General features: G+C 43.1%; 1 protein-coding gene across 4 annotated transcripts in view; it reads left to right on the top strand.

Annotated features, from left to right (window-relative positions):
* The window catches only part of LOC106563138 (netrin receptor UNC5D), a 343,811-nt gene extending 331,510 nt beyond the window's left edge, over positions 1 to 12,301 (top strand). For all 4 annotated transcript variants that reach the window (XM_082958137.1, XM_014128393.3, XM_014128394.3 and 1 more), the window contains 3 exons: positions 6,343 to 6,507; positions 6,994 to 7,172; positions 9,605 to 12,301. In XM_082958137.1, coding sequence (XP_082814263.1) covers positions 6,343 to 6,507; positions 6,994 to 7,172; positions 9,605 to 9,836 — 576 coding nt within the window. In that variant the 3' untranslated portion in view covers positions 9,837 to 12,301. The remainder of the gene's footprint in view (positions 1 to 6,342; positions 6,508 to 6,993; positions 7,173 to 9,604) is intronic.
* The last annotated feature ends 466 nt before the right edge of the window (positions 12,302 to 12,767 follow it).

Here is a 12,767-nt window from a genome sequence, read left to right as displayed (position 1 = left end):
TTAGGATGGAACGGAAAATATGGCGCTGTACAACATGACGGTCAGGAGTAGGCTACAGTACTAAGAGCATAACATTTCCACATCCTAATTGTACTCTAACCAATAGCCAAACAGAGATTCAGTGAAAATAAACATCTCATTGATTTATCAAGACCAGTCCCCATGCTTGTCTCAGAGCAGTGCTGTCTTGACCTCTGAATGCTGTCTCTTCCATTAATTTTGAATGAGTATTTTCCAGTAAGCAACAATTTGTTTACCTTCATTAGCCTACTTTGTTCCAATATTTCTGTCATTCAGTGATATTTATTCCCAAAGTGATTATTTATGCATCCATAAGGAAATAAATATCTGCATTTTGAAAGAGTATTTTTATCATTATTTTATTAACGATAGTATAAAGATGCTGATGAAGAAATACAGTACTGTACAGTATATGATTTATCTGACATTTTGCAGTTGCATGAGGTTACCCACACACACTTTAAACATTTGGATAATAAAGCATTTAAAGCATTTTAAAGATAGAAGCCGCCTGCATTTGTTTACTAGGCTACTGTGCAGTCTGACAAGTAAACATAGCCTACAGTTCATACTATTGTAAACATGGTAAAGTTCTTATTTCCTTACATAAGGGAGAGCAGGTCATGTCCAGACTTTCTCGGTGATCTCAAGTACTCATTAACTCTGTCTTTAATGCTTTTTGGGGTGCATCAGTCATGGACAGAAACTTCTGAGACACAGTCTTCCCTGTGGCTCAGTTGGTAGAGCATGGTGTTTGCAACGCCAGCATGGTGTGTGCAAAGCCCGGGTTGTGGGTTCGATTCCCATGGGGGGCCAGTACAAAAAAAAAAAAAAAAAAATGCATGAAATGAAATCAAATCAAATGAAATGCATGAAATGAAATGAAATGTATGCATTCACTACTGTAAGTTGCTCTGGATAAGAGCGTCTGCTAAATGACTAAAATGTAAATGTATGTATTAATGACGAACACCCGGAGGTTCACTGGTAAGCCACATTTGCCTCGGGATCCATCCTGGTTGGTATTCTGTGTCCACTTGTGGTATCTCTCTTCAGTTACACATCCTTGGAATAGTAGAACAGAATAACGGTCTGGGCAGCCCTTGCTGTGCCTGGTGAGCATTTGGTCAAGTTCTGTTGTCAGAAGAGGAATGGAAACGTTAGGGTGAACTGTGACAACCTGATGAACCCGCCAGGTATGTTGACTGCCTGTCAGAGGTGGAGTTCCAGAGCTCACAGGTGTGCCTAGCATGGATTGTGACTCCATCTCGTTCCTCGCCCTCTTCAATGCGTCATCCTATGCCTGACTTTTCGCCATAAGCGCCTGACTCTCTGCCAATACCGCATGGCTCTGGACCAATGCATCAGCTGTCGCCCGTATCTCTGCCAAAGTATCTATTGTCCTGCTAATAGCCCATAATGGCGCTGTACAACATGACCGGTCGGGAGTAGACTACAGTAAGAGCAAATTAATCCTAACATTTCCTAATTGTAGTTTAAGATTCTCTTAGAATAAAAACCTTAGTGTAACAACAGTTTTAGTAAGTAATACTGACGAGTAGTAACAAAAAAATAGGTGTGCGCGTGCAGGACAGAGGAATCGCAATTCTTAGACTATTGTTCTAAATTCAATCACCTTCTTCATCCTCATCATTCCGTCCATTGAAATTCTATTTTGAAGTTGTGCACAATTATCAGTTTCTATTTGGTTTATGTTACCCATTCATTGTCAGTTAGCATAATCAGTAATCTAACTCCCACATGTGCTGGTCTGGAGCAATGAAGTAGTGACGCAGGGTATTGCACTAAACTACAAATTACCTCTAAGTCCTGCAGTATAAACTTTTAGTTGAGCTACCACTGTATTTAACCAACCAGGCTATAACCAGCAAAGCAAATGGCTCTGAAATACGAATAATAAGATCATACACGTAACGTTAGCTGGTGAGCCAGCGAGCTTCATTAGCTAGCTAACAGTACACTTTAACTTGAAATGCAAATGACTTTGTCAAAATTTGAAATATGTAATATCTGAAAATGTAGCTAGCTAGACTATCTTAACCGTATAAATGGAATGGACACTTCTCCTTGTCACGGATGCCATGGTTGCCTTTAATTTGAAGATGAAATCCGGCGACTTGTGTTTTCTCCATCTCCTTAACTATCATTCTTCAATTCCACGGATTTCAAAAATCGATCCTCCAGAAAGTGGAGAGCAACACTTATGCAGATCTACAACACGATATCTTTAAAAAGAAGCCACGTTAGACAGGATTACCTTTACATACTGACCAGCCCAAATAGACAGAAGCCTTCTATATGACAGACCAATCCGAACTCATCTCTCAGCATGTCCAGCCCACTCATTATCTCAGCCATCCATGGCTAGCGACAAGGTTTGTGTCTTTTTTTGTGGCTAAACCAACTACTGTAGGCTCATAATTTAACAATTGTATTCATATTTACAGATGGCATCCAAATTTGTTATGAAGGCACATGAAAGTTCACATGTTCCAGAAGGCATTTCTGCCCCCCCAAATAATGATATGATTAAAAAAGTATGATTAAGAACAAAAGTTTATATTTAAATGGCTCTCCTGTGAAGTACTGACCCGTGACATACGCCTAGTTTCCTGAAACAAGTCACATATGTTGATCTCTCTCTCACTTTCTCTCGCGCTCGCTCGCTCGCTCTCTCGCTCTCTCTCTCAATTCAATTCAAGAGCTTTATTGGCATGGGAAACACATGTTAACATTGCCAAAGCAAGTGAAGTAGATAATAAACAAAGTGAAATGAACAGTAAACATTACACTCACAGAAGATATACAGTGTTGTAACGATGTTCAAATAGTGAAAGGACAAAAGGGAAAATAATTCAACATAAATATGGGTTGAATTTACAATGGTGTTTGTTCTTCGCTGGTTGTCCTTGTGGCAACAGGTCACAAATGTTGTGATGGCACACTGTGGTATTTCACCCAGTAGATATGGGAGTTTATCAAAATTGTGTTTGTTTTCGATGTTCTTTGTGGATCTGTGTAATCTGAGGGAAATATGTGTCTCTAATATTGTCATAGATTTGGCAGGAGGTTAGGAAGTGCAGCTCAGTTTCCACCTCATTGTGTGGGCAGTGTGCACATAGCCTGTCTTCTCTTAAGAGCCAGATCTGCCTATGGCTGCCTTTCTCAATAGCAAGGCTATGCTCACTGAGTCTGTACATAGTCAAAGCTTTCCTTAAGTTTGGGTCAGTCACAGTGGTCAGTTATTCTGCCACTGTGTACTCTCTGTTTAGGGCCAAGTAGCATTCTAGTTTACTCTGTTTTTTTGTTAATTCTTTCCAATGTGTCAAGTTATTATCTTTTTGTTTTCACATGATTTGGTTGGGTCTAATTGTGTTGCTGTCCTGGGGCTTTGTGGGGTCTGTTTGTGTTTGTGAACAGAGCCCCAGGGCCAGCTTGCTTAAGGAACTCTTCTCCAGGTTCATCTCTCTGTAGGTGATGGCTTTGTTAATTAAGGAAGGTTTGGGAATCGCTTCCTTTTAGGTGGTTGTAGAATTTAACCGAGTCTCAATTTGGTGAATTTTGTGAATTCTTGGTTGGTGACCGGATCCCAGACGTCACAACCATAAAGGGCAATGGGTTCTATAACTGATTAAAGTATTTTTAGCCAGATCCTAATTGGTATGTCGAATTTGATGTTCCTTTTGACTGCATAAAAGGCCCTTCTTGCCTTGTCTCTCAGCTCGTTCACAGCTTTGTGGAAGATACCTGTGGTGCTGATGTTTAGGCAGAGGTATGTATAGTTTTTTGTTTTCTCTAAGGCAACGGTGTCTAGATGGAATTTGTATTTGTGGTCCTAGCGACTGGACCTTTTTTGGAACACAATTATTTTTGTCTTACTGAGATTTACTGTCAGGGCCCAGGTCTAGCAGAATCTGTGCAGAATATCTAGGTGCTTCTGTAGGCCCTGCTTATTTGAGGACAGAAGCACCAGATCATCAGCAAACAGTAGACATTTGACTTTAGATTCTAGTAGGGTGACGCCGGGTGCTTAAGACTGTTCTAGTGCCGTCGCCAATTCGTTGAGATATATATACTGCTCAAAAAAATAAAGGGAACACTTAAACAACACAATGTAACTCCAAGTCAATCACACTTCTGTGAAATCAAACTGTCCACTTAGGAAGCAACACTGATTGACAATAAATTTCACATGCTGTTGTGCAAATAGAATAGACAACAGGTGGAAATTATAGGCAATTAGCAAGACACCCTCAATAAAGGAGTGGTTCTGCAGGTGGTAACCACAGACCACTTCTCAGTTCCTATGCTTCCTTGCTGATGTTTTGGTCACTTTTGAATGCTGGCGGTGCTTTCACTCTAGTGGTAGCATGAGACGGAGTCTACAACCCACACAAGTGGCTCAGGTAGTGCAGCTCATCCAGGATGGCACATCAATGCGAGCTGTGGCAAGAAGGTTTGCTGTGTCTGTCAGGGTAGTGTCCAGAGCATGGAGGCGCTACCAGGAGACAGGCCAGTACATCAGGAGACGTGGAGGAGGCCGTAGGAGGGCAACAACCCAGCAGCAGGACCGCTACCTCCGCCTTTGTGCAAGGAGGAGCAGGAGAAGCACTGCCAGAGCCCTGCAAAATGACCTCCAGCAGGCCACAAATGTGCATGTGTCTGCTCAAGCGGTCAGAAACAGACTCCATGAGGGTGGTATGAGGGCCCGACGTCCACAGGTGGGGGTTGTGCTTACAGCCCAACACCGTGCAGGACGTTTGGCATTTGCCAGAGAACAAGATTGGCAAATTCGCCACTGGCGCCCTGTGCTCTTCACAGATGAAAGCAGGTTCACACTGAGCACATGTGACAGACGTGACAGTCTGGAGACGCCGTGGAGAACGTTCTGCTGCCTGCAACATCCTCCAACATTACCGGTTTGGCGGTGGGTCAGTCATGGTGTGGGGTGGCATTTCTTCGGGGGGCCGCAGAGCCCTCCATGTGCTCGCCAGAGGTAGCCTGACTGCCATTAGGTACCGAGATGAGATCCTCAGACCCCTTGTGAGACCATATGGTGGTGCGGTTGGCCCTGGGTTCCTCCTAATGCAAGACAATGCTAGACCTCATGTGGCTAGAGTGTGTCAGCAGTTCCTGCAAGAGGAAGGCATTGATGCTATGGACTGGCCCGCCCGTTCCCCAGACCTGAATCCAATTGAGCACATCTGGGACATCATGTCTCGCTCCATCCACCAACGCCACGTTGCACCACAGACTGTCTAGGAGTTGGCGGATGCTTTAGTCCAGGTCTGGGAGGAGATCCCTCAGGAGACCATCCGCCACCTCATCAGGAGCATGCCCAGGCGTTGTAGGGAGGTCATACAGGCACGTGGAGGCCACACACACTACTGAGCCTCATTTTTACTTGTTTTAAGGACATTACATCAAAGCTGGATCAGCCTGTAGTGTAGTTTTCCACTTTAATTTTGAGTGTGACTCCAAATCCAGACCTCCATGGGTTGATAAATTGGATTTCCATTGATTATTTTTGTGTGATTTTGTTGTCAGCACATTCAACTATGTAAAGAAAAAAGTATTTAATAAGATTATTTCATTCATTCAGATCTAGGATGTGTTCCCTTTATTTTTTTGAGCAGTGTATGTTGAAGAGGGCGGGCTTAAGCTGCATCCCTGTCTCATCCCACGGCCCTGTGGAAAGAAATGTGTGTTTTTTGCCAATTTTAACCGCACCCTTGTTGTTTGTGTTCATGGATTTTATAATGTCCTATGTTTTTCCCCCAACACCACTTTCCATCAATTTGTATAGCAGACCCTCATACCAAATTGAGTCAAAGACTTTGCTTTTGTTTTGATTTGTTTGTTTGTCATTTAGAGTATGCAGGGTGAATACGTGGTCTGTCGTATGGTAATTTGGTAAAAGCCAATTTGACATTTGCTCAGTACATTGTTTTCACTGAGGAAATGTATGAGTCTGATGTTAATGATAATGCAGAGGATTTTCCCAAGGTTGCTGTTGACGCATATCCCATGGTAGTTATTGGGGTCAGATTTTTCTCCACTTTTGTGGATTGGGGTGATCAGTCCTTGGTTCCACATATTGGGGAAGATGCCAGAGCTAAGGATGATGTTAAAGAGTTTAAGTATAGCCAATTTGAATTTGTCCTCTGTATATCCTATCATTTCATTGAGGATACCATCAACACCACACGCCTTTTTGGGTTCTCACTCTCTCTCCTCTCTTTCTCTTTCTCTCTCCGCCCCTCCCTTCCTTTCTCTCTCTCTGTCTCTCTCTTCCTCCAGGAGTTCTCATTCTCTCAGGTGTGGGCTAGTAACCAGCACCCCCTGCAGTGTGCCTTCTCATTGGAGCGCTACAGCCCCGCCTCCTCCCAGCTGTCCTGTAAGATCAGTGTGCGCCAGGTCAAAGGTCAGGAGCAAATCCTCCAGGTCTACACCTCCGTGGTCGAGGTAAGGGGAGGAGTGTATGTGGGAGGAAGAGTGTGTGTGTGCGCACGTGTGGCCCTGTGTTTGTGAGTGTCCGTCTTCATTAGTGTGTGTGTGTGTGTGTGTGTGTGTGTGTGTGTGTGTGTGTGTGTGTGTGTGTGTGTGTGTGTGTGTGTGTGTGTGTGTGTGTGTGTGTGTGTGTGTGTGTGTGTGTGTGTGTGTGTGTGTGTGGCGTGCGTGCACATGCATGCGTGTGTGTGTGTATATTAATGCTAGTGTGTGTGTGTGTAAACCCCAAATGTAGGTGATGCTGTTATACTAATAGGCTCTCTCATTAGAGTGAATGTCTCCGGATTTGACTGAAGAGCTTTTCTTAATGAAGCTCTCAGGGGACTCTTGACTTGTATATTGCATCGGTTTAACTCTTTGAAGCCATATAATCCGCTGTTATCTGTAGAAATGCATTGAATTATGAAAGAAAACTTATCCTGTAATGGTTTCTTCCTCCAGAGTGAAAAGGAGGTAGTCCCCTTCTTCACTCAGTCGGACTGTACCATCACATCACAGATGGGGTCCAGGGCTTTCAAGATCCCACTTTCCATCCGCCAGAGGATCTGTGCCACCTTCGACACAGCCAACGCCAAGGGCAAGGACTGGCAGCTGCTTGCACAGAAACTCTGCATAGACAGGTGAGATACCATACGCATGCTCTTGCGCACACACACTCATATACTCATACATACACACATTCACACACAGAAACGCTTTCAGGTACTATAAACAAAGAATCTCTTGTCCCCATCCTTAATTTCTAGTCCAACTGTTATACTGGCCCGTGTAATGTTCACCATGTTTAAATTTGACTAGCAGCCATCTTGAGTACCACCCGTTCAAGTCCATTTAATTTAGGTAGTCTAATAAATTATATTGATTAATAATGACACTGCACGCTACAGAAATGTGCCTATCGTCTACTTTGTTTGCTCTTTTGGCTTGGTCAATATGACTCATCATGAAATGACAAAATTACAGAAATTATCGATCTTGACTGATTCAACTCTGTCTACCAATTGTCCCCATGGCTGTGCCCAGTTCATTTGCATACTGGTTGGTTTTTAGTCTGAACCTTCACCACCATGGGAAAGGGAAAGGGGGGAACCTAGTCAGTTGTACAACTGAATGCATTCAACTTCATTTTGATGCCAATCCTTATATGCTATCACCAAGCAGCCCTACCTGAGACCAGGCCACAGACACACATGGCTGATCTCATTATATATCTGTACACACACGCACACACAAATACACAGACTGAGAGACATACACACAGAGACACATACATACACAGAGACACATACATACACAGAGACACATACATACACAATAGCTGGAGGAGATTGTGTATTTGGGTAAACTGCAGGAAGATCTCAGGCCACCGGTTGCTCAGGCTGGAGTGGTAAGAGAGAAAACGAGAGAACAAGTTCATAATTTGATGATAGTATTATGAGGAAAAAATGTTGAGACTGGTGTTTTGCGGGTACTATTTAATGAAGCTGCCAGTTTAGGACTTGTGAGGTGTCTGTTTCTTAAACTAGACACTCTAATGTACTTGTCCTCTTGCTCAGTTGTGCACCGGGGCCTCCCACTCCTCTTTCTATTCTGGTTAGAGCCAGTTTGCGCTGTTCTGTGAAGGGAGTAGTACACAGCACTGTTCGAGATCTTCAGTTTCTCGCATTAAATAGCCTTCATTTCTCAGAACAAGAATAGACTGACGAGTTTGAGAAGACAGTCCTTTGTTTTTGGCCATTTTGAGCCTGTAATCAAATTCTGATGCCCCAGATACTCAACTAGTCTAAAGAAAGCCAATGTTATTGCTTCTTTAATCAGTTTTCAGCTGTGTTAACATAATTGCAAAAGGGTTTTCTAATGATCAATTAGCGTTTTAAAATGATAAACTTGGATTAGCTAACACAACATGCCATTTGAACACAGGAGTGATGGTTGCTGATAATGGGCCTCTGTACGCCTATGTAGATATTCCATAAAAAATCAGCCGTTTCCAGCTACAATAGTCATTTACAACATTAACAATGTCTACACTGTATTTTGGATCAATTTGATGTTATTTTAATGGACAACATTTTTTGCTTTTCTTTCAAAAACAAAAACATTTCTATGTGATCCCAAACTTTTGAACAGTACTGTAGGTCCCTTTCTACCTCCTTCATTCCCTCCATCCCTCCCTCCTGTAGAAGTATTTCTGTGATAGCTGCCAGAGCGGTATTTGCTTAGGATGTTGGGGATTTTAGCGGTTCGATATTGGGTGATCTCTATTCCCTCAGCGGAAGAAGAAACAGTCAATAATAGATGGCTCATTTTTTAGCCATCTTGGCTGCATTTACCCAGGCAGCCCTATTCTGATCATCTGCGATCAGATGTTTTGACCATAATTGGGCTGTCTGTGTAAACATAGTCCTGGTGTCTTGTTTCCCCGTAGCCTACCCTTTCCACTATCACTCTCTCCCTCCCTTTATCCTGCAACCCCCCTCCCCCTCTCTCTGATCTTCCATCTATCTTTTCGGAGTGCGGAAATGGGGGGGGGGGGGGTAAAGTTTACTGAGTAAAAGGGTGACATAAGCCGTGTGACATAAACCAAAAAACTGTGCTGGTAAACAACATGAGGCATTTTGGGAATGGGAGAAGGATTTGGGGAGTATTTTCTAACCAGTGGAAGCCGCCAGCAGCATTTAATGAGAATGTCTCTACCAGAGAGAGAGAGAGAGAGAGAGAGAGAGAGAGAGAGAGAGAGAGAGAGAGAGAGAGAGAGAGAGAGAGAGTACTGTGATGAAACAGTGCCCTCTGGTGAATGTGAGTTTTAACAACAGCTAAGGTGGTGCGGTGATTTCCTTCTTCCTTTTCATCATCCACTAATTTTTCCCCTCATACTTCTTGTCCAGTGTTTCCCAAACCTCTTCCTGAGTAACCACAGCTAGTACCTCATGTTGGATCTATTCCAGTACAAGCATATCTGAATCATCTGGTCAACTACTCATCAAGCCCCAGCATTCGATATGAACAGTGTCCTCTGTTCCCCCCCCACTTCCCTCTCCCCTCCCTCTAGGAACCTCTGTTACTTTGCGCGTCAGGAGAGCCCATCGGCGGTGATCCTCAGCCTATGGGAGGCCCAGCACCAGGACACAGGGGATCTGGACTCTCTGGCCAGCGCTCTGGAGGAGATCGGCAAGGTCCACTCCACCCACTCCACCTCCAGTAGGACCAGCACGCAGACCACCACAAGGACCACCGCTACCCTGGGCCGCAGCACTGAGGAGCTGGACGCTGAGTTCACCTAACCAGGGGAGGGATGAACGGATGAACTGGAGCCCCAGCAAAGGATCACAAGGCTGGGAATGAACTAGCCTAAACAGGGGAGGAATGGATGGACCCTTATAGTGGAGGAGGTCATACAGAAGACTCCAGCCAGGGGAGGATTGGACAGAGAGCAGACATGACTAAGTACTACAGGGGAACTAATTAACTACTTTAACTAAAGTCAGACCACCAGGCTGAATGGAGGGGTAAGAGGGACAAGATGATAGGAGAACAAGAGTTGCTAGAGGAGAAGGGTATAAGGGAGAGAATGAAAAGGGGTGAGGGGGACAATGGTTTGAGAGGGGAGGGGTGAAGACCAGGTCTAGGGGTGCAATAAGAGATGGGGATAAGGGACAGGGGACAAGGGATAGTGGTGCAAGAGGAGAAGAGGTGCAAGGGAGAGAAGGAGAAGGGGACAAGCAAGCAGTGTAGTGGGATCTAGAGGTCTGAAGGTCCTGCCACAAGAGGGCAGCTACTGTTGTTTAGGTAGAAACAGAGGAACTAACTACAGTAACCTAGGGACTAATCCACAACAGAGTCAAAAGGTGAACCACAACTGAACCACAAACCAACAAGTGGCACTCTTTCAAACCTGGACTATTAGGCCCCAGCCCTCTACTCATTCCCCTCGATAGCAAGAATTCTTTGTGTGACGTGAAGATGTTGTTGTTTATTTTATATTTATAATATCTCTCTCTTTTCGTTCTTTTCTTGTGTTTTTCCTTGCACATTGAAGGTGTGTTAATGCATAGGCCTGCTGTGGAACCAGAGAGAAACAAGCTCTATCTAGGTAGTCAGATGTTGACAACATGTGAAAAACAGTCAGTTATGACGTCTGCCATATGACGCCACAAACATTTGGGTTACCCATACCTAGGGTTACCCATACACACACGAGCATACTACTTAGAATGAAGAAATGTATTGGGGCATACATTCAGAGTGGTGTGCATTGTGGTATATGTTGATATTGGGACGCAGCCAATATGTAATTTTACTGAATGGCACTGAAAAAGTTCTGGTGTCACACTAAAGCAGTGACATTAATTAACAAATGGCTATCTGCAGATGAATGAAGGAGATTGTATGAGGGACGGTCGAAACATCCCAGGCTGTCACATGGGTAAGATCAACACCCACACACAAACAAGCAGAATGGCACTTTCCTATCAGGTGGATATTTTTTACCTAAATGTATTGGTCAGAAAATGAATTGAAGTGATTTGAGTATTTACGTGTGTGCTGTTAACCCTTAAACTCCCACTCCAGTGGTGCCGTAGGCCAAGTCAGGCTAACGAACTAACCCTTAGCCTACTACCAGGAAACACAAACCCAAATATTATTCAACTTCAAAAAGTTGCCCACCCACATACACACACAAAATAGGTCAAAATAAAAAAAGGTGAACTGTGAGGAACAGTGTGTAGAACTGTCATGGTGTTGTTTAATGGAATTTACGGTGTTTTTACATGCTAGTACATAACTATAGTAAGCTGTCCGGTCTCCTCTACCTAAAGTGTGGGAGACACCGGGCACGTGGCAGTGGTGCTCCCAACGTTGTTACAGCATTTAAACCCATCACACATGATAGCAGGAGCTGCAGCTTGGAGATGATGAACTGACACACACTGAACTGATCTGAAATACACACACACACACTCTGGGCATATGCACACACAGTTCTCCAATGTAGTGAGGTGGATGCCTAATTGAACATCTGGAACACCAAAAAAGAATACACATCAGTTTGTGGGTGCATGTGTGCGCACCTGGAGGTGTGTTTGTGTGACATGAATTTGAAGATCTGTCTTTGTCCCTTTGGAGAATCCAGCCTAGTGTTAGTATTTGAGTTCATCCTGATGTGTGATGTGTGTATCTCTCACAAGCTACTGTCTTTAGATCTGTATTCCCTTGGAGAAAAATAAAGAAACAGTACTGATTTGAGTAAAACGATATCTATGTCAGACGTACTGAGACATTCATCTGACAATATATCGCTTTTATTTTGAGCTGCTGTTTTTACATAGTCTGCCCTTCCTTATTAGGAAGAAATCTAAGAGAAATCTAAGAGATCCTTCCTAGTTCTCATACTGCAATTATTATATTTTTGGTTAGAGTAAAACGTAACTATTAAAAAATAGTTGAATGATGATTTTATCCTGAAAATATTATTATGCATACAGTGAGAGGCATTTATAATAAATTCAATTCAATTAAGCCATGAACGTTCTTTATACATACTCTATAATCACATTTGATTGACTTAGCTATGTTTTACAACGCTATACATTTTCAATGTTAAGCAGGTGAATAGTACGATGATTATTATGCTGCTTATCACTGTTTGATGTGTATTTTTGCTGATTTATGTTCTTTTTTTTCCTCAACATAATTTGCAAATGCATATACTCTGTCATGTTTTGAAATAAATATGCAGTGAAATTCACTTGCTTTCTTTGGTCTAAAAATGACATTGTAATAAACCTTAGGCCGGAATTCAATCAACATTGTGCCTTCTAAAGGTCATTTTGGCTTGAGCCAACATTTGCCGTGTTTACCATCAATGCAATCTCCTGTTAAGCATTGGCGGCTGTCCAGTGCACTGCTCTATAACATGCCTTGGATTGAATCCTGGCCTTAGGTTTATAACAATAACTAGGGTGTCTAGCCACTCTACCCAGATTGGGTGAAAACGTGCTTTGGTGATGAAATGTCACTTCGTTATGTTATAAACGGTAGTGGTGTGTGTGTGAAATCACTGAGGAAGAAAGATATCATACTACAACCTACTGTACAGCACCAGTCAAAGGTTTGGACACACCTACTCATTCCAGGGTTTTTCTTTATTTTTACTATTTTCTGCATTGTAGAATAAGTGATAATAGTGACATTTTAGATTCTTCAAAGTAGCC

The sequence above is a fragment of the Salmo salar genome, chromosome 11 (genome assembly GCF_965601325.2).
Source record: "Salmo salar chromosome 11, fSalSal1, whole genome shotgun sequence".
Lineage (NCBI taxonomy): Eukaryota > Metazoa > Chordata > Actinopteri > Salmoniformes > Salmonidae > Salmo > Salmo salar.
This window is presented reverse-complemented; position numbering and strand designations above follow the sequence as displayed.